We start from the raw sequence: 22,743 nt of genomic DNA, 5'->3' as shown, positions 1-22,743 counted from the left end.
AGAGCCAACAGAGCCCCCAACCGGACATGACCGCTACCCCGGGTTGAGCCCCCCAAGGAAGATGCCTCCGGGGAACCCCCCGACGCCCTAAGCCTGTCCCTACCCCCACACCAATCACAACAGTGAAGGTGGGACCAAATTATGACCCCCCACCCCCACTAGGTGATGGAGCTGATAAAAGGAGTCCAGAGCAATTGATCTGATGTGGTGGCAGAGGCTGTATCAAGACTAATGTAATCTAATAGATAATTTCTATACTGGTTAGAATTAAGATTCTTTTTATTTTTCCAGTTCATGAGGACTGTTTTCTTGGCTATGCATAGGGCAGTGAAAATCATATGGGCTATATTCTTTTCTGAAGTGACATTATCTAAGCTGCCCAGTAAACACACTAAGGGGGAAGTTGGAATGTTACATTGCAGACACTTTGATAAGTCTTCACATATCTCGCGCCAAAACTTCTGAACTGGTGGACAAAACCAAAGAGCGTGGATATAATTGTCTGGTGTATTGCCTTGACAGTGTGAGCAGTTGTTGGAAGATGTAAAGCCCATCTTGAACATCCGATGACCTGTATAGTGCACTCTATGTAGTATTTTGTATTGTATTAATTGCAGACTGGGATTTTTAATTAATTTAAAGGTTTTTAAGCAAATCTGAGACCAGAAGTTTTGGTCTAAGCTGACTGATAAATCTGCTTCCCACTTTGCAATAGGAAGGGATATTGATTCATCTAATTTAGAAAGTGTTCTGTATATTTTAGATAATAATTTGGGGGATTTAAGAGTAAGAAAATGTGTCGCACTTAGTGGTGTTTGTAATTCAACTTGACTGAGGTTAAATTTCTTTTTTACTATGGATTTAATTTGTTGATATTCTAAAAATCTTGTCTTGTTGATCCCATATTGTGCAACTAGTCTGTCAAATGGAATAAATTCTGTTCCCTCTAATATATGTTCTAAGTATTTAATTCCTTTACAACTCCATTCTGGGAAATTAATCATATTATTGTTTTGTAATATGTCAGGGTTATTCCAGATAGGTGTACGTTTGCATGGGATTAATGAAGACTCCGTTATTTTTAGAAACTCCCACCATGCTGTCAGAGAAAAGCTGATGTTGATACTTTTAAAGCATTCATGTCTTTTGATGTTTGAGCTAATAAATGCACAGCAAATTCAAAAGTGTTAAATTTTTTGGTGTTAATAGTCTCCTTGCAAAAGTAGAGTTAATTTTACTCTAAGCAGAGTCACATTTTTTTAATGTAACTCTGAGGTGTAAAATGATAGTAGTTAAAATCGAGTGTTAAAAATGAGTGTTTCTATGTCAAATCTGGAGGTGTTACAATGGAAACATTAACTCTTGACCTCTTAACTCTGAACTCCTACAGGGGCTATGACACCAACAGAGTAAATTCACAGACTCCGCCCCCAGCACGGCTCCAATCGAAGCTGAAGTGAAGCCGTTTCAGAACATTTTGCTCTACATATTTGAGTTGTTTGCCCTGCTTGGTAAGTCATTTTTTCAAAGATTGTTTCAATTATTATTATGAGCTTTTACTTCTGTGGCTCTTTGGAGTTGAGACAAAGCTGTGTGAAAGGCATTAGCCATGTTGCTCGGTGATAGCATAATATTCTGTTTTAGCTAGCTGAAAGGTATTGTTTGCGGGCAAATACCACAGCCTTGAAAAAAAGCTTGCATGTGAATTTTCAGTCAAACTTTTGGTCAAATACGCCTAAAACAATGTCTAGAATGTGAAATGTTGGTATAATGGTGCTACTTGAAGCCTGAAAACGATCGCCCATAAAAAAAAAAAAAAACGAGCAAACAGCAGTAGCTGACGTCCTGACTGGATTCTACGTTAGCATAGATCCCTCCAGAGTTTTGTGCACACGGTTTAGGTAAAAATGAAAAAGGTTGAGGTTTTACATTTAGTTCAGTATTACCTGTTGCCTGTGTCCTTGTCTTTTGGGAAAATACTTTACACAAGTAATGGCTCAAAGAGGATTCCTTTTTTTTTTTTTTTACTGTGCTGCAATTGTTTACTGGATTATTTGTGCCATTAATTAGTGTCAACTAATTTTTATTCAATCTCTGCACAGGATATGCTTGTGAAGATGGAATATGGGGGAGAGCAGAAGTGCGTTGAAGTTCCACAAAGGGATGAATGAAGGACATGCATATTGTATTGAAGAAATAAGTGATGAGAATGCTGTTATTTGCATTTACCATGTCAGACCTTTTGATAAACAAAATTCTAATGAAAGTGAGAACATGTATACTGTTACATCTTTCAGAAAATGTTTTGAAATTGTGGTGCACAGTTCAGAATAAATGTTTTTCAAAAACCATTGCATCTTTTTAGCAAATGTTTATTTCCAAAAGAAATTTCTAGAAGTTCAGAACAGTAAAATTCCCACTTTTTAGAATGAATTAGAAGATAACTCTTACGTAGTTAAACTAAAATACTCTTTGAGAGTTAATATATAAACTCTTAACACCAAGTGTTAAATTATCAACTCCAGACAGATTTGGTGTTTAACACTAAATCAGAGTTAACGTACCAACTCTCCAAAAAGAGTTAAATTAACACTCTCTGGTGTGGACCCATATAGACACTTTAATAGTGTTGAAATCAAATCTGACAGTGTTAATTTGGACATGCTGGATTTGCTGTGTGGTAGGTCTGAAATCTCTAGATCCTTGCATAGTGCCTGTTCAACATCTAGCCAGGGCTCAACTAAGAAGGCATGTTTTAACCATTCTGAGATGAACTGAAGCCTGTTGGCTAAGAAGTATTGGTGAAAATTAGGCAGATCTAATCCTCCTCTATCCTTGGTTCTTTGTAGTGTTTTTAAGCTGATACGCGGGGGTTTATCTTTCCAAAGGAATTTGGAAATATATGAATCCAGAGATCTGAACCAATATTGTGATGGTTTGTTAGGGATCATCAAAAATAAGTAATTTATTTTTGGCAAGATCATCATTTTTATAGTGGCGACCCTTCCCATGAGTGATATGGGTAAAGATTTCCATCTAGTCAGATCGCCTTCTACTTTCTTTAGAAGTGGGATGTGGTTTAATTTAGTTAAGTCTGAAAGCTTAGGAGAGACATTAATACCTAAATATTTAATATTTCTGGATTGCAGTGGGGCAGAGGAAGAATTATGGAAGGAGCAGTTAATGGGGAGAACTGTAGATTTTGGCCAGTTAATTGAATAATCTGAAACTCTTGAAAACCAGTTTATTAGAGTAATTACCTCAGAGAGGTTGGTTTGTGTGTTTTGCAGAAAAAGCAACACATCATCTGCATAGAGACTGATTTTATGTTCTATGTTCTTACATTTTATGCCCTTAATTGTTGTAGCCTGTCTAAATGCTGCTGCTAGAGGTTCGATAAAAATTGCAAAAAGTGAAGGGGAGAGTGGGCATCCCTGTCTGGTGCCCCTCAGGAGACAGAAGCTGGAGGATGTCTGGTCATTTGTTCTGATACGAGCTGTTGGGGAATTGTATAATATTCTTATCCAGTTTATGAAAGAGTTTCCAAAACCAAATTTGTGTAAAGTTGCGAATAAAAATTTCCAGTTAACTCTGTCAAATGCTTTTTCTGCATCTAGAGATAATATTATGGTTTCGATGTTTTTATCGTATGAGTAGTCTATTAAATTAAGTAATCTACGAGTGTTTGTTGAGGAGTGCCGACCTTTTATGAAACCAGTTGGGTCAGGATGAATTAAGAGGGGGGTCATTTTCTCTAATCTCTTTGAGAGAGCTTTGCAGATTATTTTAAGGTCTACATTTAAAAGAGAAATTGGATGATAGCTTGAGGGAAATAAAGGGTCTTTGCCTGGTTTTAGCAGGAGACTAATGTTGGCAGAATTCATATTTGGTGGTAGTCTGCCATTTTCCTCGATTTCCTGCAACATGCTGTGGAATACTGGTGCCAAAATTGTCCAGAATTCTTTGTAGAATTCTGCAGGGAAGCCGTCTGGACCTGGAGCCTTATTATTGGGCATACTTATTAGGGCTTACTGGAGTTCACTTGGCGTCAGTGGCGAATCCAGTTCCATTGCTTGACTGTCTAGTAATTTTGGAAGAGTTACGTTGTCAAGAAACAGATCAATTTCATTTTTAGATGGGTTTATTTGTGGTGAGTATAAAGTTTCATAGAAATCCCTAAAAATGTTGTTTATTCTTCCAGGATCATATATTGTGTTCCCCGATAAATCTTTAGCAGTACATATAGTTGTTTTTTCTTTATTTATTTTTAGCTGGTTAGCTAGAAATCGACCTGATTTGTTACTGTGTTCAAAATTCTGCAAGTGTAGTCTTTGTATAAGGAATTGTGTTTTTTTATTAATAATTTCATTTAATTCTAGTTTTGTTTTGCATATTTTGTTCAATGTTTCCTGATCTTGGTCGCACGCGTAGGCTTCTTCTAGTGATTTGATGTTTTTTTCTAATTCCTGAATGTTTTTGTTTTCTTCTTTCTTTTTGTGTGATGAGAAGGAAATTATTTTACCTCTCATCACAGCTTTCCCTGCTTCCCACAGAACAGAAGCAGATATTCCGGGAGTGTCATTAAAGTCTAAATATGAAGTCCATTCCTTTTTAAAATATTTAATAAAGTCTTCATCTTTAAGTAGTGATATATTAAACCTCCAGTTTTTTCTTGGCGTAGTGTTATTCTTGTGCATTAGTGTTAAAGATACAGGAGCATGATCGCTGACAGCTATAGGATGAATCTCAGTGTCTGAAATGTCACTCAGCAGTGAGCTGCTGACCAAAAAATAATCCAGACGAGAGTAAGTGTGATGAACATGCGAGAAAAAAGTATATTCCTTACTGGTGGGGTGAAGAGAGCGCCATGCATCGCAAAGACCAAAGTCGCTCATATACTGTTTGATTATATTTGTGGACTGCCAATTACGCTGAGTTCCTGTTGTGTTGAGCCTATCCATGTCTTCATTTAGTCCAAGGTTGAGGTCACCGCCAAGAAGGAGTGTGCAATCGAGGTGTTCAGAGAGTGCACTAAAAAATCCGTGGAAGAATGAGGGTTCATCAACATTTGGACCGTATATACTTACAATACATAGTTTTTTGTTCAATATTGATAGTTTAATAATTAGAAATCTACCCTCTGGATCTATAACTGTATCGAGTACTGTAAAATTAACATTTTTATGTATTAAAATTGCTACTCCCCGTTGTCTAGAATTATAACAGGCTGCAAACACGTTAGGAAACTCAGGTGTTTTAAGTTCGTTTAAACCTGTGACAGGTCTGTGAGTTTCTTGTAATAAAACAACATCTGCCTGTAGTTTTTTAAGCTGGTTAAATATCTTTAACCTCTTTCCTCTGGTGCCAGCTCCATTCCATGTGACAAACCTCAGCATGCCCATAATTGTGTGTGTATGTCTAATGATGTACGCTGGGTGTTTCGTTTAGACAGGTGGAGAGAATGTGGAAAACATCCCTTGTTTGTAAATAGAAAGAGAAAAAAAAGGTGTGGTGAGAGGCTCCATAAGTCTGACTATGTGTGTGAATATTCACTAATATGAACAAGCGTGGCTTGCTTATGTGTCCTGCAAGTCTGTGCGTGCTGTGAGGCTGTTGTGAATGTGCTGCCGTTGAGCTGATGTGTTTGCGTGATCGTGGTGTGAAATTATGGAGAAATAGAGGGTGTTGTTTGTAGGTGAGTGGGGAAGTAGGTGATCACAGCAGTGAAAGACAAGAGAAAGAAAGAAACCACATGAACTGTGAGCAACAACAACAAAAAAGAAACGAAACGGAAACATTCCAATTAAAGCAATGACGGAGGGTGACGGTGTTATATCTGCTATGACATCATATTGATATTACTAGGTTAAACCCATGTTAAAAGAGAAAGTGTGAATGAATAAGAAAAGAGCGTAGCGGGTTCTTATCTGGAGTGCAGTCAATATAACCACGGTGTGGTGCCGGGGTCGCGGTAGAGCTGTCCGTCCACGTAGAGCCGGTCCACGGCGATGACAGCACGGGAGCCTTTCTGGATGAAGCTACGTCGAACTGGGAACAGGACCATGCGTCGTTCCAGGATCTCTTTGGGGAACTGGTCGTTCACGCTGAAGTCCGTTCCTTTCAGCTCTCTGCCGCGACTCTTCACCTGTTCCTTCTGTTTGAATTGACCGAATTTGGCCACAATAGGCCGTGGTCTCCCGGTCCGCGACCTCACGCCCCCCAAGCGATGTACTCTATCGAAGTTGATGTTCTTTACGGTGTCCTCCGGCAGCTTCAGGTGGATTTTAATGAAGCTTTTCACCGTTGCCTCTGCGTCCTCTCCGGCAGTTTCTGGAATACCAGAAAACACAAGATTATCTCTCATGCTACGGGCTTGTAGATCGATAACGGACTCTTTTATTTTTTTATTTTCAATGTTTAGCTGGGTCACGTTATCGGTGAGAGATTTGACCGACTCCCGTAGCGTGGCATTTACAGCGGCAAGCGTTTCCACCTGCTGCTGGCTGAATTCCAGGGATTCTCTCAGAGATTTAAATTCCCGGTGTAAAATCTCCACCAGGGACAGCCTCGCATCGAAACTGGACAATCGCTTGTCGATTGACTCCAGGGTGTCTGCGATGTCTTTGCCGGCAGGCGATGTTGTACCGGGGGAGTCTGCCGGGCGACATCTCTTCGATGACGGCGTCTCAATTTTGGCCGGGGAAGATGCACTCTGGGCCTTCTTCATTACTAAATCTTGAAAACAGCGGTCGATGTAATCTTGGAGAGCGTCTAAACTCTCCCCGTTGTCCTCCAGGGTGTTAGAGATGATAAAACAGATGTTGTTAGTTATATGACAATTGATTAGTATATTTGGTAATACTGAAGCTTGAAAAACCTTTGTTAAACTCTATGCTACCATTTGCTTTTTCTCCGCCAAAATCTCCGGCGTCTGACGTCACCTACAACATGGGTCACTTACCTTGTCCGTCTACTTACCTCACAGATCAATATTTTCAACAAGGCTGTCTGTTTCTGACTCATGCACATGCTGTGGTATCAAGTTTCTGAATACATTTTGAAATGATCCTTTACACAATAAAGCTAATAAACAGAACTTTACGACTGTAACTTGTCACAGTACTGGGTGTGGAGACCCAGTATTTGTGTTTTTGATTTAAGTTATATTCTTTGAATGATTGTTTTCTGTCTGTATTATATTTATAGTTCCTGGTTTCTAGGTTTTCTGTTCTGTTCCTGTGCCTCCCCTGCGTTCTTGGTATCATGTTTCTAGTAAAAGTTTAGTTCTGTATTTTTGTTTTTCCTATTTGTCTCCGTGTGTTGTATGCTTGAAAAATACGAGTGCTCTTTGTGAGCTTGTTCCCAGTTTGTAAGCAGCACTCTCTGTCATTAAGGGAGAGGATTGCTTAAAGGTCATAATGTGACTGATGCAAGACAGATCCTTTATTTAGCAAAATTGGTGTTAATAGTCAATTGTTATTACTACAAACACACACACACACACACACATTAAAAAGACAAACAAAAAAATGTATGAAGAAAAGGGCACTTGGGGCACTGACGAGCAAAGGGGCAGGTGCCACTGACAAAACTGTTGTCCAAAACTGTATCATGGATATTTCTGACTTTATAAAAATCTAAATTACGGCGACTACACACTTCAAACGTATGCGTCCATTCTTGTCCACAGTCTTGTTACCTCCTGTACTGACTATTGTAATTCTCTCTTGCATGGTCTCCCCAAAAATCCCTCCATAAGCTTCAACTGGTTCAAATCTCTGCTGCCCGCATTATTACCAGAACCCCCTCCTACCAGCACATCACCCCTGTTCTCCAGGAACTTCACTGGCTCCCTGTGAAATTCCAGATTAAATACAAACTTCTACTGCTCACCTTCAGAGCTTTCAGTTGCTCTGATCCCAGGCTGTGGAACTCTCTACCCCCAGATATAAGAAACATTGGTTCTCTCCCCCAGTTTAAAACTCAACTCAAAATCCATCTATTCAAATCTGCATATTCACTGTGAACCTATTGTTTGTTTATCTTACGTTGCGCTTTAGTTTTCTTATTGTTCCTTGTTGTCATTGTTCTATTATGTGTTTTATTCTATTGTCAAGTGTCCTTGGGTGTCTTGAAATGTGCTTTCAAATAAAATCTATCAATATTATTATTATCATCATATGCAGAAGAAATGTGGCCGTGGTTATAAATTTTTACCGTGCAACGATTAGCTCTGTGTTTGACTACTTATAAGGATTGTTTCCTTTTTTCAGCTCAGAAATGTCCAGTCGTGGGATGTTGAAAGCAGAAGAAAAATAAGACCTCCTTAGTTACACCTCAGAGGAAAAAAAAAAAAAAAGATGACTATAACAATGTTCTTATAGGTCAAAGCTTTCAACAGGATACATTGCAGGCTGTTTCTATCTGGGTCACACACACTGAACAGAGACGAGACATGAAAGCTGCGGTGGGACTGCTGGTGCTGCTGGTCGGAGTTTCTTATAGTGAGCTTTTTTCATGTATTTCTACTAGCACTTTATTTTAAAAGACACTTAATAAAAGCTTTACATTATGCATTATTATGAGAGATAATTAAAAAGGATTTGAGCACTAAAGTACTAAAAAGCGTTTCCATATTCAGTAACAAATATATAAAGTCTGCACATCTCATACATCCATCTATTGGTGGGGTACATCCTGGACAGGTTGTGCATACGTTTTAGAATCTAATACTCTGGAATTATTTAGACTATTTCTATTTATTTCTGCTATACAAAACCAACTTCCTGTTTGCACACTTTTTTTTGTTTGTTTTCATGGTATGTGTCTCATATCACATTTCGATCCATTTTCATTTTTACTCGTTAAAATGTTTTTCATTTCAACTGTCTTAACATAGAATGAGTGTAAACAACTTGCAAATGGTTATTTCTTGTGCCATGATTTCAGAGTTGACATGTAAAGCAATCTGTTATTTACTTAAAAATTCATGTTAATTATCCAATGTGAATATAACGCATATTGAATGTGAACAATTTTACTTTTTAAATAATTTGAAGAAGATAAAACAGTGACTTGAATGTAGAACAGGAATCAGTCAGATGATATTAAGTTGGACGAGGAGATTTTAGTATGAATAACTTGATATTGTCTCCTGGCAAGTGCTTTAAGTAGTTAATACTAAGATACTGAAAGCAAATGTAAGATGTGATACTAATCTCTTCCTGCCTGGTCTATATTTACATGTTCTTATCTGGAAATGATCACTAACAGGAAATAGCTGTATGTAGGTTGTACAAGTTTGCATCTGTTTTAAGTAGAGAAGTTTGTCTGAAAGCTGCCTGCTGAGTCAATACATGACCTCTCTGTTCCTCTCGGAATAGAGAGGAACAGGGAACATTTTCACATCATTCTAACTACATCCTAAATGCACAGAACTGAATTACGACAGTACAAAACTTCAAGTTTAAGAAAGGCAACAATAAAGTCTGAAGCAGTATTGTTATAATACTTAGTCTTGTATAACGCCAAGCACAACAAAATCCATGTGTAAGGCACTGAGTTTTAAGTGTTCCTAGAGTTAATCCACCCAGTGCTCAGGTTGGTCTGCCTAGTCTTTGAGTCCTGGTGGTGTTTTGACCCTCTTTTGTTTCCACTTCTGATCTTTAGCTTTCTGTAAAGAGAAAGAGAAAGGAGGGCACACAGCAAAGCCCTCTATGCTAGAATTCAGGCCACTGCATTAGGCAATCTGGGGATAAACTAACACCTATGACAGCTTTATTTTTTTTTTGCAGGTGTGAAAACTTACTGTGATGGCAGACAGGATGGAGCTCAGTGTTATGGAGCTTTGAGAGGAAGTGTGGATATCCAACTGATGAAAAGCATCTCAGAATTACCTAGATACCAATTATTAAAGAATTCTTTAAAAATATTAGATGTGAAAAATAATCAGGTTAATATGATAGGAAACAGGTCTACCATTATTCCCAGTAATGGAACATTTAGGCTCAATAACCTGAGCAGCAATGACAGTGGTAATTATAGCCTTAAGACCTTTGATTCAGATGGAAAATCATCAGGCCAGCGGACTTTACAGTTGTTTATTCAAGGTATTTTTTTCTCTGTTCATAACAGATGAATAGATATCAATGTAACATTGTAATATGCAAAAAAAAAAAAAGTCAAGACACATGTATTTTGTGCTTTTCATTTGAGACTTAAAAGAAGGTCGAAGATTCTGATTTAACATCTAAACTCATCTGTGTGTTTCTCTCAGCTCCTGTGTCCTCTGTCCTGCTGGTCTCTGAGTGTCTGTCCCAGGGAGAGATGAAGGTGTCCTGCTCCTCTGAGGGAGGGGACAGTCCTCAGTACAGCTGGACTCTGGATGGACGCACACTGACAGATGCTGAGCTTCTTTCTGTAAATAATGAGAGTAACATCATCACTCTGAAACAGCACGTCTCAGGACGTCTTGCCTGCTCAGTCAGAAACAACGTCTCCAAAGAGGAGAGAATATCTACCTGTTGTGAGTGAGAACATTCTGATAATAACATGTATCATCATTTTGGTTGCTTTGTCTTACATAAATAATCTGTTTTTGCTCATAGGCTGCATTTTCATTAACTGCACTTCAGTCAATGGGTCACAGATATCACGGTGGGTGTATAAAGCCAATAACACCCTGTGTATTAAAACAACAACAGATCATACACAAACTGGCATCGTGTCAAAAGAAAACTCCACTAACAGCAGTGATGATCCATGGTACATTAGTAAGTGGAAAATAAAAACCTGTAGTTCAGTGTGTGTAATTTTCCTCTTCCTTCTTGTCCTTTTCTATAAAAACATGTTGTGTGTTTGCTGACTCAAACATCTGTGTTTGTGGCTTTCTTTGTTTTGAACAGGATATTTCCCAATGGTTAGTATTGTTCTCTCAGCAGCTGTAATTTACTTAGTTGTGGGTGTAGCACTCATCTGTGCTCAGAGGAAAAAGCAAAACAACAGACCAACAAAACAAAAAGGTACAAAAACTTGATTATCCCTGATCAGCTCACTTTAATACAATAACTGGAAAGAAGGAGAAACAGCTCCCCCAACAATAAAACTACATTTCACTATTGAAACATTTTTTAAATCTTTTTGTTTGTGTGAACTTTGATCAGAGTCAGACAAATCATTTCACATCGTCTCCAGTCTTTGTGCTAAAACGAAACAGCTGTTTCCACAGCAGACATGACAGTGAATATTTTTATTTCACTCCTATCAAAAAAAAAAGCAAAGAAGTCTCACAATTTCTCACATTTCTTGCTAATTTGCAGATGAAGAAGGTGAGCACGAAGTAACATATGCTAATCTAGGGGTCATGAAACAGCAGGAGAAGCGAGTGGAGCAAACAGGACAGGTGGAAGCAGAGGTGGAGTATGGCCAAGTCCACTTTTCAAAGCCGCTTCAGCACACTGAACCTACAGAAGATGATTGCTTGTATGCCAGAGTTCATAAAGTCAGGTGAATTAAGAGCTTCTATGCAGAATAACCACTGAAGAGCCACAGAGGGAGGTCTTGTTGTCAAGATGTGTGAATGTCTCTCATTTATTGTGATTTTCAGTGTATGAGCTTTTCACATCAAAGCTCATGCATATTGATTTTCTTCACTTTCACTGCACTTGTTGTTCATAACAAGGCATAAATCCATACTGTATTAGGTGGCTCTCAATTACAAGCACCATGAGTTTATTATTTTATTTTTCATTTGTATTCTGTTAAAGATCTGAGATTTCCTCCTGTCATCATGTCAGCGTGACAAGTTTTTCACTTATCTCGTTAAAAGAATAAGGTAAAATTGAAAAACAGAATTGTTTGACAAATTTCACTGCAGCAACACTTTACAGTGATACAAATTTACATATTGAATAAAAACAATAATTTAATAACTCATTATTGTTAATAAATTATAATAATAATACATGTACTAAGTCAGACCTTCCCAAAGTGTGGGGCCCGCCCCCTAGGGGGGGCGCAGAGCCATTGCAGGGGGGGCGCGGTATGAAAAGGGAAAAAAAAAAAAAAACAATGCTTGGACACTGCTAGCACGGGGCTCCTACACAAATGCAAAGCAGGAGATGAAGCATAGCTGAATATGTTTCCAAACCAACCTTATTCTAAGACAAACACTAGAAAATATGGTGAAGCATCTTCCCTTTGGTTTCACCTGCACAAGTGCCGAGGTAGGTCTCCCCTGCTTAACTGGTCTTTCCTTTGTTGGGAGCAGCGCTGGGCTCTTCAAATCACGGACAAACAGTATCCCACATTCTTGATTTTTAGTTCACAAACACTTCTTGTAATGACTAACTACTCCTGACATTTTGGAGATGTTAGCTCTTTATACAGTGAAGTTACAGTGGGATACAAATAACATCAGGCTGATCCTGCCACGATTTGTTCCCCCTGTCTAAATCACGGACAAACAGGATCCCACAGCTGTTTATGGTTTTAAACCCATTTTGCACAGAGAGGCTTTTTTTTTTTTTAAAAAATGCATTGATAGCAATGTTGAATATTATTACACAAGAAAAAAAAACAACTACACGTAAAATAATTACACCGTGACGCCTCTGCCTTTCTAGGGACATTAACTGCGTGTGTATATGTAAGCCTGTAAAAACTGAAGATAGAGACAAAATACTGTTAATCTGACTATCTGCCATTCTGCAATTCATCTCATGTAAACAATAATGTGGTGCATAGCGTGACGTGAAAAAAGCACATACCTTTGACGTTGTCTGACGAACTGTGTATTCCTTGTCCACACATAAACGCAAAAAAGGAGTTTTAAAAAATCTCAGTTTTCGGTGATTCCAAACGCCGTTTACATGTGGACGGAACAGCTGCGTTTTCCAAAAATACCCGTATAGGTGTGGACGTAGCGTAAAAAAGTTAGCAGTTTATTTTCTTACTACCTGTAATTGATTGCAGATTACTTGTATTTGCTTAATTGCTTACTAAATGTTTGAAGTGTGAAATAAACACTGTACTAAGTATGTTTGGCTTCTGTATTACTACCCTCTAGCTATGTATTTAGAATGTAATTTTTTTAGTGTCCATAGATATTTACAAATTCACAAAATCTGTCCCAAATATCACAACCTGTTCCAGTATAGATGACTCAGTTTGTTCTTTATTGTATTTTTATTTAGTTAAGCTAACAGTGTCAATTTAATTATGTCTTTTCTTAGTGTCTGCTTCTCACTTTTCCTTTAAATACAAGTTATGGTTTAAAATTGGTATTTCGGTGTTTATACACCACTTTGTATTTAATGGCCATTTTCATAAATCTCTTGCTCTTAGCATCTGTTTGGACCTGTCTTCCTCCTCTCACCCCCAACACTCACAGCAGATTGCTGCTCCTCCCTTTACTTATTTTCTAATTCAGTCTTTTAATCAAAATGTTTCTGCAGGTTTAACAGTATTGCTTATAGCATATAGTTAGTCACTGATTCTTATGAAGACCTGTATGCAAATTGCTCTCATAAAAAATAAATGTATATATGTTCATTCCTGTATTGATTGTTTTTCTTAAAATTCATGATGATATGCAAATTTTGGAAATATTCTAAACTTAGCTTTAAAATATAAATATGCTAACTCTCAAAAGCACATGACAAACCAACTGACACACCTGAGTCACTCACTTTCTTTATTCTACTCACGAGCGACTCAATCACACTGACTGTTTTTTACTAATCACTGTGTAACTGCTGTAAATTCACAGTAATTGCCATCTCCTTAAAAATGTTTATTAAATTCACCACACAACTCGACTGACGGACTGTGTTGGGTTAACCTGTCAGCAACATGTCACAGATGACATATTTAGTGTTTATTTGCTGGTTTGTCGGTAGCAGCTCCTGAAAAGCAAGTCACACATCTGTTCGACCAACGCCAGTTGATCTGCGACGCCAGTTAATCTGGAACACCGGGCCGGACTAAAGCTGCTGCTCTTGGTGGACGCACGGTGGAGACGAGGAAGCCCTGAATAAGCAGGTGTAGCACGCCAAATAGCCAAGGGAGTCCGGAGATCATCCTCTGTAACCGGAGGGCTAACTCCTCCTGGTATTCCTTACTAGATACACAGAGGGAGACACAGGAGCAAAGACACGGGGGAATCTAACAACCAAAAGCTAAACATAAGAACCGAGGGACTATTGACTAACCTTTAAACTAACAAGGTGGACTCAAACCATAATACAAAATGGAAAAAAACACAAGAAAGTGAAACTGCTGGGCCATAAGACCCATCATCGTAACACAGACTGCACCTCATCCAAGCATACTAGGACTAACACTGCTAACAAATGCCTGATGTTTAAGGGGGAAAATACCTAATAACTTATCGTGTCTGTTTGTCTCCCAATTCCAATTAGTCTTTGAGCCAGGAATCATATTTCCGTACATCACAAATGAACAGTGGAGGGTAACATAATAAGCAAACAGGAGGATGTCAGAACAAAAACATTGCAGAGAAAGAACAGGAGGATTAGACCAATGTGAAACACCAGCGCAGTGAGAATGTATATGTTCACTGCATTAAAAACAGTAATTTTAAGGACAAAATATCTCAAAACCTGTTTTGTTTGAAATTGAATGATATGACACTGTGATGAGGTCTAGTGCTGAAGATAATACATTTCTTACCAGTGTGACATTCTCAGACCCAAAGTCAGAGCTGAAAAAAGGCATCAAAGCTAATAATGGCCAACAATGGAGCAGTGTTATTATTATTTACCACTAGAGGGTGCCATTATATTTGGAAAAGAAATTGTGGCAGTTGTGATATGCCTTCAATGTTCAGCTTTGCAAAATGAAATGATAAAGCTGAAAATCAGCTTATTATTAATTTGATGATTGTAGTGTATTATTGAGCATAATGGTGGGCTGTAGCTCAGGCGATAGAGCAGGTCATCTACTGATTGGAAGGTTGGGGGTTCGAGCTTTTTCTCCCGTCTGCACGCTTACCCCAAGTTGCAATGCATCTATTGGAGTATGACTGTGTGTGAATGTTAGTTAGAAAGAACTTAAAAGTGCTAGTGTGATCTAGAAAACCGTTTTATAAGAATCAGTCCATTTAACATGTTATAAGATATTATCGTGAATAAAACGATTTTTCCCGCCAGCAACAACACTAGACATTCACCCTCATCTGTGAATTTTTTTTTAACAATTTACAGATGAGGGTGTCCTGCTCCTCTGAGGGAGGGGACAGTCCTCAGTACAGCTGGACTCCGGATGGACGAACACTGACAGATGGTGAGCTCCTTTCTGGAGATAATGAGAGTAACGTAATCACTCTGAAACAGCACGTCTCACACTGTTAAAAAAAACATCCTAAAACAACGGTAATATTCCGGCAGCTGGGGCGCCAAAATACGACCGTAAAATAACAGAAAATAACTTCCTCATAAAAATACGGTTATTTTCAGTAATGACAATACAGTTTGTTGCGCTAATTTGACATGAGATTCTGCCTTTTCCAAGTGCTTTTAGAAATTAAATTAGGAACATTTTTACGCGATCAAACAATGAAATTACCTATAAACAAGGTCACTGAATGTGGAAATATGAATCATAATATGTAAATGTACAGAAATATACAGTTAACAGTTGGTTTAAATAATAACTGATTGCCCAGACTGACAGAGGCGAGGCTTCTATATCGCACCATCGGCCCCTTTGCCATCACTAGCAGGCGGTAGTTGAAGAGTCTTGGCCACGGACACAACGACGGAGAGTGTCCGAGCCGGAGCGCGAACCGGCAATCTTCTGATCACAAGGCGAACTGCCAACTCTTGAGCCACGATCGCCCTAACTAGCAACGATAATAATACTTATGTGATGTAACACAAGCTTATAGGGATCATGTTATATACTTTTACATAGCATTACATTTGAATTCAACAGTTCAATCTTTCAAATAACGGACAGATATTTGTGAAATTATGATACATTAGTGAATGTATTTTAACAATCTAAATATGCATATGTACAGGCAGACATTTAATAATCATGACAATTATGTTGTATTACATTACAGTGATTTAACGTTAATTTACATTCAAAATGTGAAGTCAAAGTTTACGTAACTTTAATGATATTCTAGAAGAACAGAACATTACTGTAAAATGCACAGTAAAATACCTTCATATTAGGGTTTTTTTCCTACGGTCGCACCCATACCCGCGACCTTGTTGTTAGTTCACATTCATTGGCCGATGCTTAGCGTCATGTTATTTATATTAATTGCAATTCCTACCTCTACATTTCTTTTTCAAAATATATAATTAGCACAGCGCACAGCGTGTCCGTACAATGTTTTACATTGTGGCATGCAGAGAAATCTTAACAAGGAAGCTCACAGAGAGAGATTGAACTTGTTATTTAACCCTAAGCTGGTAGGGGGAGCTCCCTATTAAAACACTTGCCGGTGCTACAATTTGCCTCAACTTTCAACAAGTCACTCATGGTACAGCACTCTCTCTACAAAACAACAACTGTCAGTGACGCTGCACCACGGCGTAAACACAACATTCAAGATAACAGTTAAAAGTAACGTAACCATGAACAATAAAACAAGAACATCTAAACAGCAGCACATGTCCCAAGACATGATGGGAGACATTTCTGGATGTATTTTTACGATCTAAATATGCATGTGTACAACAAAATATATTTAACAAACAAGTAAATTGTGTTTTATTACATTTACAGTGATGTTATGTTATTTTACATTTGACGTGTCAGATCACAGTCTACTTATGTAAATGTAATGATATTCTAGAAAAACAGTACACAACTGTAAAATACACAGTAAAAAAAATTTGACTTACTATTTTTTGGAACAGTGCAGGACATCTTGCCTACTCAGTAAACAGCAACATCAATATGTGTGTCTCCAAAGAGGAGAGGATATCTATCTCCCTGTGACGAGTGAGAACAACAAAAAAAGCTGATAATCAGAGCTTTGATAATTATTGCGACTTAAAAAAAACTTCAATTATTATTGAAGCGTATGACTTGCAGATACTGTTAAATGACTAGCTGATACAACAATGAATTTTGTTTCTTATCTAACTTGAATCTAACTTCCTTGCTAATAACCATTTAAAAGTCATCTTTAGTTTAGTTTAATTTAGTTGCCTTAATGTGTCATTTTCTTAAGTTAATAAGCCACCGTCACAATCAATCATGGGGTTCAATGAAGTTTGACATTACAGGCTTGTAACTATCAATCAAAGTGAAACCCTGCCTGTGACAGACCTAACATGACCTTTCATTTCGGCGTCACTGAATCGTTCACTCCTGGCTCAAATGTGGTGAAGCTCAGGAGTAATATAATTGAAAAGGAACAGCAACACCACCTGGTGGTTTACACCCCAGAAAATATTAGCCAATAACAACCCTTAATTATACTGGAAAATGACTGTGAGGCACAAAAACTCATTGCTGACAAAGTCAAGATCTGAAATCAAGTTAATTCCAATATTAGATCAAATAGTGGAATAGATCAAATAACAGGGCTGGACCCACTAGGGAAAGAAAAACAGGTTCAGAAGCAAAATTAAATTACAGTAAATGACAATAATTACAGTTAGTTTTACAAAAGCCTTAATAAGAAACCTAAACCAAAAACACTAAAAGCAGCAGCTTAACTTGATATAAAAATCAAACTAAAGGAATTAGCTGGAGGCCACTTGTGAACACAGTTTTCACTGAAGAAAGGCCAGAGGTGCTACAAACACGATGCTTCACTGAATGTGGAAAAAAACAGATAAATATAGAAATAAATACTTCTTCTTTAAAAAATAATATGGTGCAGGTATTGAACTATATTTCTAGCTCTGTTAAAGTGTAACCAGATATGAGAAATATAATAATATAATAAAATAATACTCCCTAACGTTTTATAGTCTTACTTTGAAAGGGAAAGAAAAATCTCTGGTTAAATATTAGCTACATTATGCTATATTACCTTTGTTTGAACACCCAACTTAAAGCTTTATTAACATTTCTCTCTTTATTTTTGAAGCGATATGTCTCAGTTTATCTAAGTTGGCTTTTGCTGACACTTTGCTCACAGACACATTGGCAACTTCTGCTGAGAAGTAAGCAACATGTCTTCAGATGGGGAAGCGTGAAGTTTCCATCTACTGGTTTACAGAGGTGTTACTGTTGCATATGCATGCTTCTGTATTTAGTGAAACTGTTAAAAACATGCAAATATTTAATGAATGCTTGCAGAAGCAAAACAACACAAAAGTTACATTCACAGCATTATGTTTCTTTAAATGATAAGTTTCCAGTGTTGGGTGACATAATGTCATCTAAAATCACAAACAACAGGACAGAAGAGGATCATTAGATGAAACCTACGAGGTTCAGAAGTGTGAATGTACACATTTTATCACCATGTGTACTTCTGCCATGCTGTTAATGCTTAAATGACAAAATGTTAAAAGCACCATTTTCACAAACAAAACATTAAAAAAATTCCCCAGAGTGATCACACAATCCATGATTACTTGTATGACAACCACTGCAAAGCCCAAATACAATTTAATATGACCAGCTGCTACTGGTAGGTTTACCTTATAGTGTGAGGCCTTTGGTGCTGAAGTCCTTTGAGATGGCATATTTTGTGATTGGGTGCTCTCATTCTTTCCATCTCTCTGTCTGTTTTCCTGATGAACTCCTTCTTTTCCTGCCTTCACCAACATCTACCACGGCCCTGCATGTATGAATATTGGTTGTGAGCTGCTGCTAAAGCTAACCTCTGTCTCAGCTATTTTAAAGTTAACTACAGTGTTTTCATGCTGAACTGGCTGAACATACAGTGACAATGTGCATAAAAGCTGGGATTTGATTTTAATGTTTTCCCCTGTCCCACCTGTTCAGTTCATTTGAGGGGAAGGGCACACTAGTGTACGGACCAGTGTTAAGCCGACTGTGTTACAGTTACAGTTATGAGATTTATCACAGTTATGTTATGTTGGTCTTGTTATTGTTAGTTCATGATGTGGACTCCAGTGTGTTCTTGTCTCCTTGTCTGAGGGTTCCTGCTGAGTGTGGCTAGCAATGAGCCTCCATGACTCCATGTCGGTATTAATGCTAATAATACTGAACACAGACGTTACAAAAAAGTGTGGAAGCTCTATCTTATGTTTTTTTTTTTAATCCCACATGATAACTGACTTTGGAAGAAACTATCCTCAGACGTGTGGGTAGAAAGGGGGCAGGTAAAATACACACTACTGTATGCTGCCAATGATATCATTTTATTATGATAAATACATTTTTAATAGATGTATTGATAGTATATGGTTTCAAGATCTATCATTTAAGAGAATGCCAGCTCAGCATGGGTGTCTGAGGAATTTATGCTGAGTCTCAAACGCTCTTTTACTAGAAATAAGGAATGTTTCTCTCTTTTCCTCTCAGTCAGTCACACATGAATTCTCCCTTTCTTGAAGACTAAAAGAGGCTCAATAAGCAGAGATCACTTGAAAGAATTTAACATGATTTATTGAGAGAGAGAGATAATTAATCTACTTGGTGGTGAGTCTAGATGTTAGTAGTAGTGATGAAGAGAACAGAAAAGCAGCCAGGAACCAGGCAGATTACTGATTACAGATCTTCCTTACTGAACTTATGGATAAGCTTCATAATAAAAGCTGTGTCTATTCCTTTCATGCACTCAGCAAATACAGTTCAGGACGACTTCAATAAAACCCGACAGCAACATTTTCACCTGTTGTCTGAGGCTGATCTATAACAGGACACACTGCAATATGTTCAGAGCAGCACACACATATATATTCAAATTTAAATTTTCTGTCTTTTACGTAATTTTATATTTTCTTTAGGATTTTGCTGCAAATAACAAAAGTGTGAAAACATTTTTTTACAGTACCTGGGAGAATGAAGAGACACGTTTTTCTTTTTTTAAAAAACAATTTACAGGCTACATGTAGCATTTAAAATTACTGTTTTAAGTATCATAGTTGCCCATTACGAAGTAAGAAGAACAAGTACCATGCACAACAGTGAACTCAGAAGAATTTTTCGCTTCAGAAATGTTATTATGTTCTTCTTGAAAACACATCTCTGTGAAAAAAAAGCCTTAAATGTATTTTTGTCACAGATCTGTATAATCTGTGACTGCACAACAATGTATGGGTTTTTTTTTTTTTTCATAGTTTGGATTCAAAGAGGCAAAGTAGCAACAAAACCATTGTTTTTGTTTTTGTTGAACATTTGTAAATGTTGCCACAGTCATTCTTGTGGGACAAAACACTCAAAATTCTAAAAGTTTTGCTTATTTATTTTTGTTTATTTGCAGGTGTGGAAACTCACTGTGATGGCAGACAGGATGGAGCTCGGAGTTATGGAGCTTTGGGAGGAACTGTGGACATCCAGCTGATGGACAGCACTGCAGAAATATCTAGATACCAACTTTTGAAGAATTCATCACCAATACTATTTGTCAGAAATAATGTTATTTCTAAAAACGTAAAACACATATTTATGCTTTTTTCCTGTAATAGAACACTTAGGATCAAACAGGACAGACAGTGGTAATTATACCCTTCAAACCTTTGATTCAGATAGAAAGTCATCAGGCGAGCATATTTTACAGTTGTTTATTCAAGGTATTTTTTCCTTTTTGAAATAGAAACATTGTTTTGATAACCTTATTAATATAGCACAAAATACACAAGATAAACATATTTTTTGCTTTTCCTGTTCTTCATTAGAGACTCTAAACAATGAAAAAGATTTAAATTTCAGATCTAAACTCATCTGTGTGTGTTTCTCTCAGCTCCTGTGTCCTCTGTCCTGCTGGACTCTGAGTGTCTGTCCCAGGGAGAGAGGAGGGTGTTCTCTCAGCACTGGTATTTTTCATTGTTGTGGGTGCATCAGTCATCTTTGCTCAGTGGAAAAAGCCAAACAACAAACCAACTAAAGAAAAAGGTACAAAACGAAATTTTTGCTAACTCAGTTTGCATATTTTTCTTTTTTGCAGGTTTTTTTTGTTTGTTTGGTTTTTTTGCTGTTGAGCAAAGTTTATTGATCACTGTGTCTCATGTGAGTGATATTTGCAAGTATCACTATTCCTCATAGCTTAAACTAGAAATGTGAGGAAACACGTCTGCCCAAAAGTAACAATATTACACTTCACCAACGGAAACTTTTAAAAGTGAACATTTTTTTTAAATTCTTATCAAGAAAGCGAATAAGTACAATCATTCTACGTTTTTGCCACACCTGATTGTTATGCCTTATTGCAAATGAAGAAGATGACCAGAAAGTAACCTACGCTGATGTCAGGGTCATGAAACAACAGGGGAACTGGATGGAACAAACAGCAAAGGCGGAGGCAGAGGTGGAGTACGGCCAAGTCAAGTTTTCAAAGCGACCTCGGCACACTGAACTAAGAGGAGATGACTGTATGTATGCCAAGATACAGAAAGTCAGGTGATATAAGTGGTCAGTGCTTTTACACGGACTGCACCAATAAAGGTTCACAGAGGGAGGAGGTGATATTGTGATCCTAAAGGTCATTTAATTTCTGTCTTTGTGTACAGTTGAATCTCTAACAGAACAAAGGTTATCCAAGTCACCACAGCTTCATCTTCATGTCTTCATGTTCAGCTCAAGAAACAGCTTACAGTAATAGATTTAAGCAACATCAAAGTGCTTGTTATAGACATATTACTCAACTTCCTGTTTTACTATAGTGGATTTAGTCTCTTGTTCTTTGAGTGTAGTTCCACTTCCTGTGTCTTACAATCTGTAATGTATGTATATATTGTCTCAGTCCTTGCTTGACCTCATGTCTGGAGTACAAACTTCTCAATGCATTGATTCAGCTCAGTCTTACCACACACATCCAAGGATATGTCTTCATGTTTAGTGAGCTACCCTTATAATCACAGATTGCACCTTTATTGTATGCTGAGCATCGGATGATCCAACACATAATTTGGCAATTTTAGATTTTTACATTGTTTCGAGGTTCAACAAATAAAACTTTCTGTAGGGTTTATTATACACTCATAGCTTCATGTTTGCATTTAGTAGATCTTCCTAAATGTTGATTTTACCAAATGTCTTTTAAATTCTGTCTTTAATTATTAAAAAACTTTCTGTATTTGTCTCATATGGGTCTAATTACAGATGTTGGTCCGTTGCTGTCATGATTAAAACAGCATTTATGTGAAAGTCTTGTGAGAGCTGAGAAATGAACAAAATCTGAAAGTCATTGAAGAGAAAATCTCCGTCCCGGTTTCCCTCCAAGGCGTGAGCACCGATAAGCAGAGTTTTGTCCTTTCCTTATAAGATTCCTAATTATTCAAAGTAACGCTCAAGTATGCCGTTCAGCTGGGTTAGTTACAGCGCCGGGAGTAGCTTGGGAGAACAAGGAAACACAGACTGCTTCAGGTTGCCTTCCCAAACCAACTCAAAGGTTTATTTAGTACAAAACAGCTTATATAGAGGAAAAAAAGGTTCGTGTGTCAGCAGGTTCTCAGTTCAAACCGGTACAGACCAAATAAGGAAACGTCTTCCTGCCTTCTGAGCAAAGAAGTATCCTTCGTGTAGTTTATCAGTTCAGCTACAATTTATGATCATCCCAGCAAAATACACTCCTAGACATAGAATACAGAGTTCTTTCATTAGTGAATTCTGAAACAA

The 22,743-nt window shown here is 37.6% G+C and overlaps 1 protein-coding gene, 1 long non-coding RNA gene and 1 pseudogene across 2 annotated transcripts; all 3 read left to right on the top strand.

Moving 5' to 3' along the window:
- Nucleotides 1-1,177: 1,177 nt before the first annotated feature.
- On the top strand, nt 1,178-2,563 carry LOC146717577 (uncharacterized). Its single transcript, XR_014923657.1, has 2 exons — nt 1,178-1,511; nt 2,103-2,563. It is a non-coding gene; the product is annotated as an uncharacterized LOC146717577 (long non-coding RNA).
- A 5,889-nt stretch (nt 2,564-8,452) lies between these two features.
- LOC146717576 (uncharacterized) lies at nt 8,453-12,521 on the top strand. The gene is made up of 6 exons (XM_085478215.1): nt 8,453-8,504; nt 9,795-10,109; nt 10,277-10,525; nt 10,608-10,772; nt 10,905-11,021; nt 11,319-12,521. The coding sequence occupies exons 1-6, from the start codon at nt 8,456-8,458 to the stop codon at nt 11,507-11,509; spliced, it is 1,086 nt and encodes a 361-aa protein (XP_085334341.1). The 5' UTR covers nt 8,453-8,455; the 3' UTR covers nt 11,510-12,521.
- Nucleotides 12,522-20,310: 7,789 nt separating this feature from the next.
- On the top strand, nt 20,311-21,529 carry LOC146717575 (uncharacterized; annotated as a pseudogene).
- Nucleotides 21,530-22,743: the final 1,214 nt, after the last annotated feature.

The sequence above is a fragment of the Copadichromis virginalis genome, linkage group LG2 (assembly GCF_057382275.1).
Source record: "Copadichromis virginalis isolate Kocher_CV1m ecotype Utaka linkage group LG2, C_Virginalis_male_GT1.1, whole genome shotgun sequence".
Lineage (NCBI taxonomy): Eukaryota > Metazoa > Chordata > Actinopteri > Cichliformes > Cichlidae > Copadichromis > Copadichromis virginalis.
The sequence above is the reverse complement of the archived record's forward strand: the minus strand, read 5'-3'. Positions and strand labels throughout refer to the sequence as shown.

What these genes read in the sequence shown, in the direction of transcription:
- LOC146717576 (XM_085478215.1), top strand. Translation starts at nt 8,456, where the DNA reads ATGAAAGCTGCGGTGGGACTGCTGGTGCTGCTGGTCGGAGTTTCTTAT. An exon ending in TTTACAGTTGTTTATTCAAG is followed by an intron (nt 10,110 to 10,276) that starts GTATTTTTTTCT and finishes TGTTTCTCTCAG; the next exon opens with CTCCTGTGTCCTCTGTCCTG. An exon ending in GGAGAGAATATCTACCTGTT is followed by an intron (nt 10,526 to 10,607) that starts GTGAGTGAGAAC and finishes TTTTGCTCATAG; the next exon opens with GCTGCATTTTCATTAACTGC.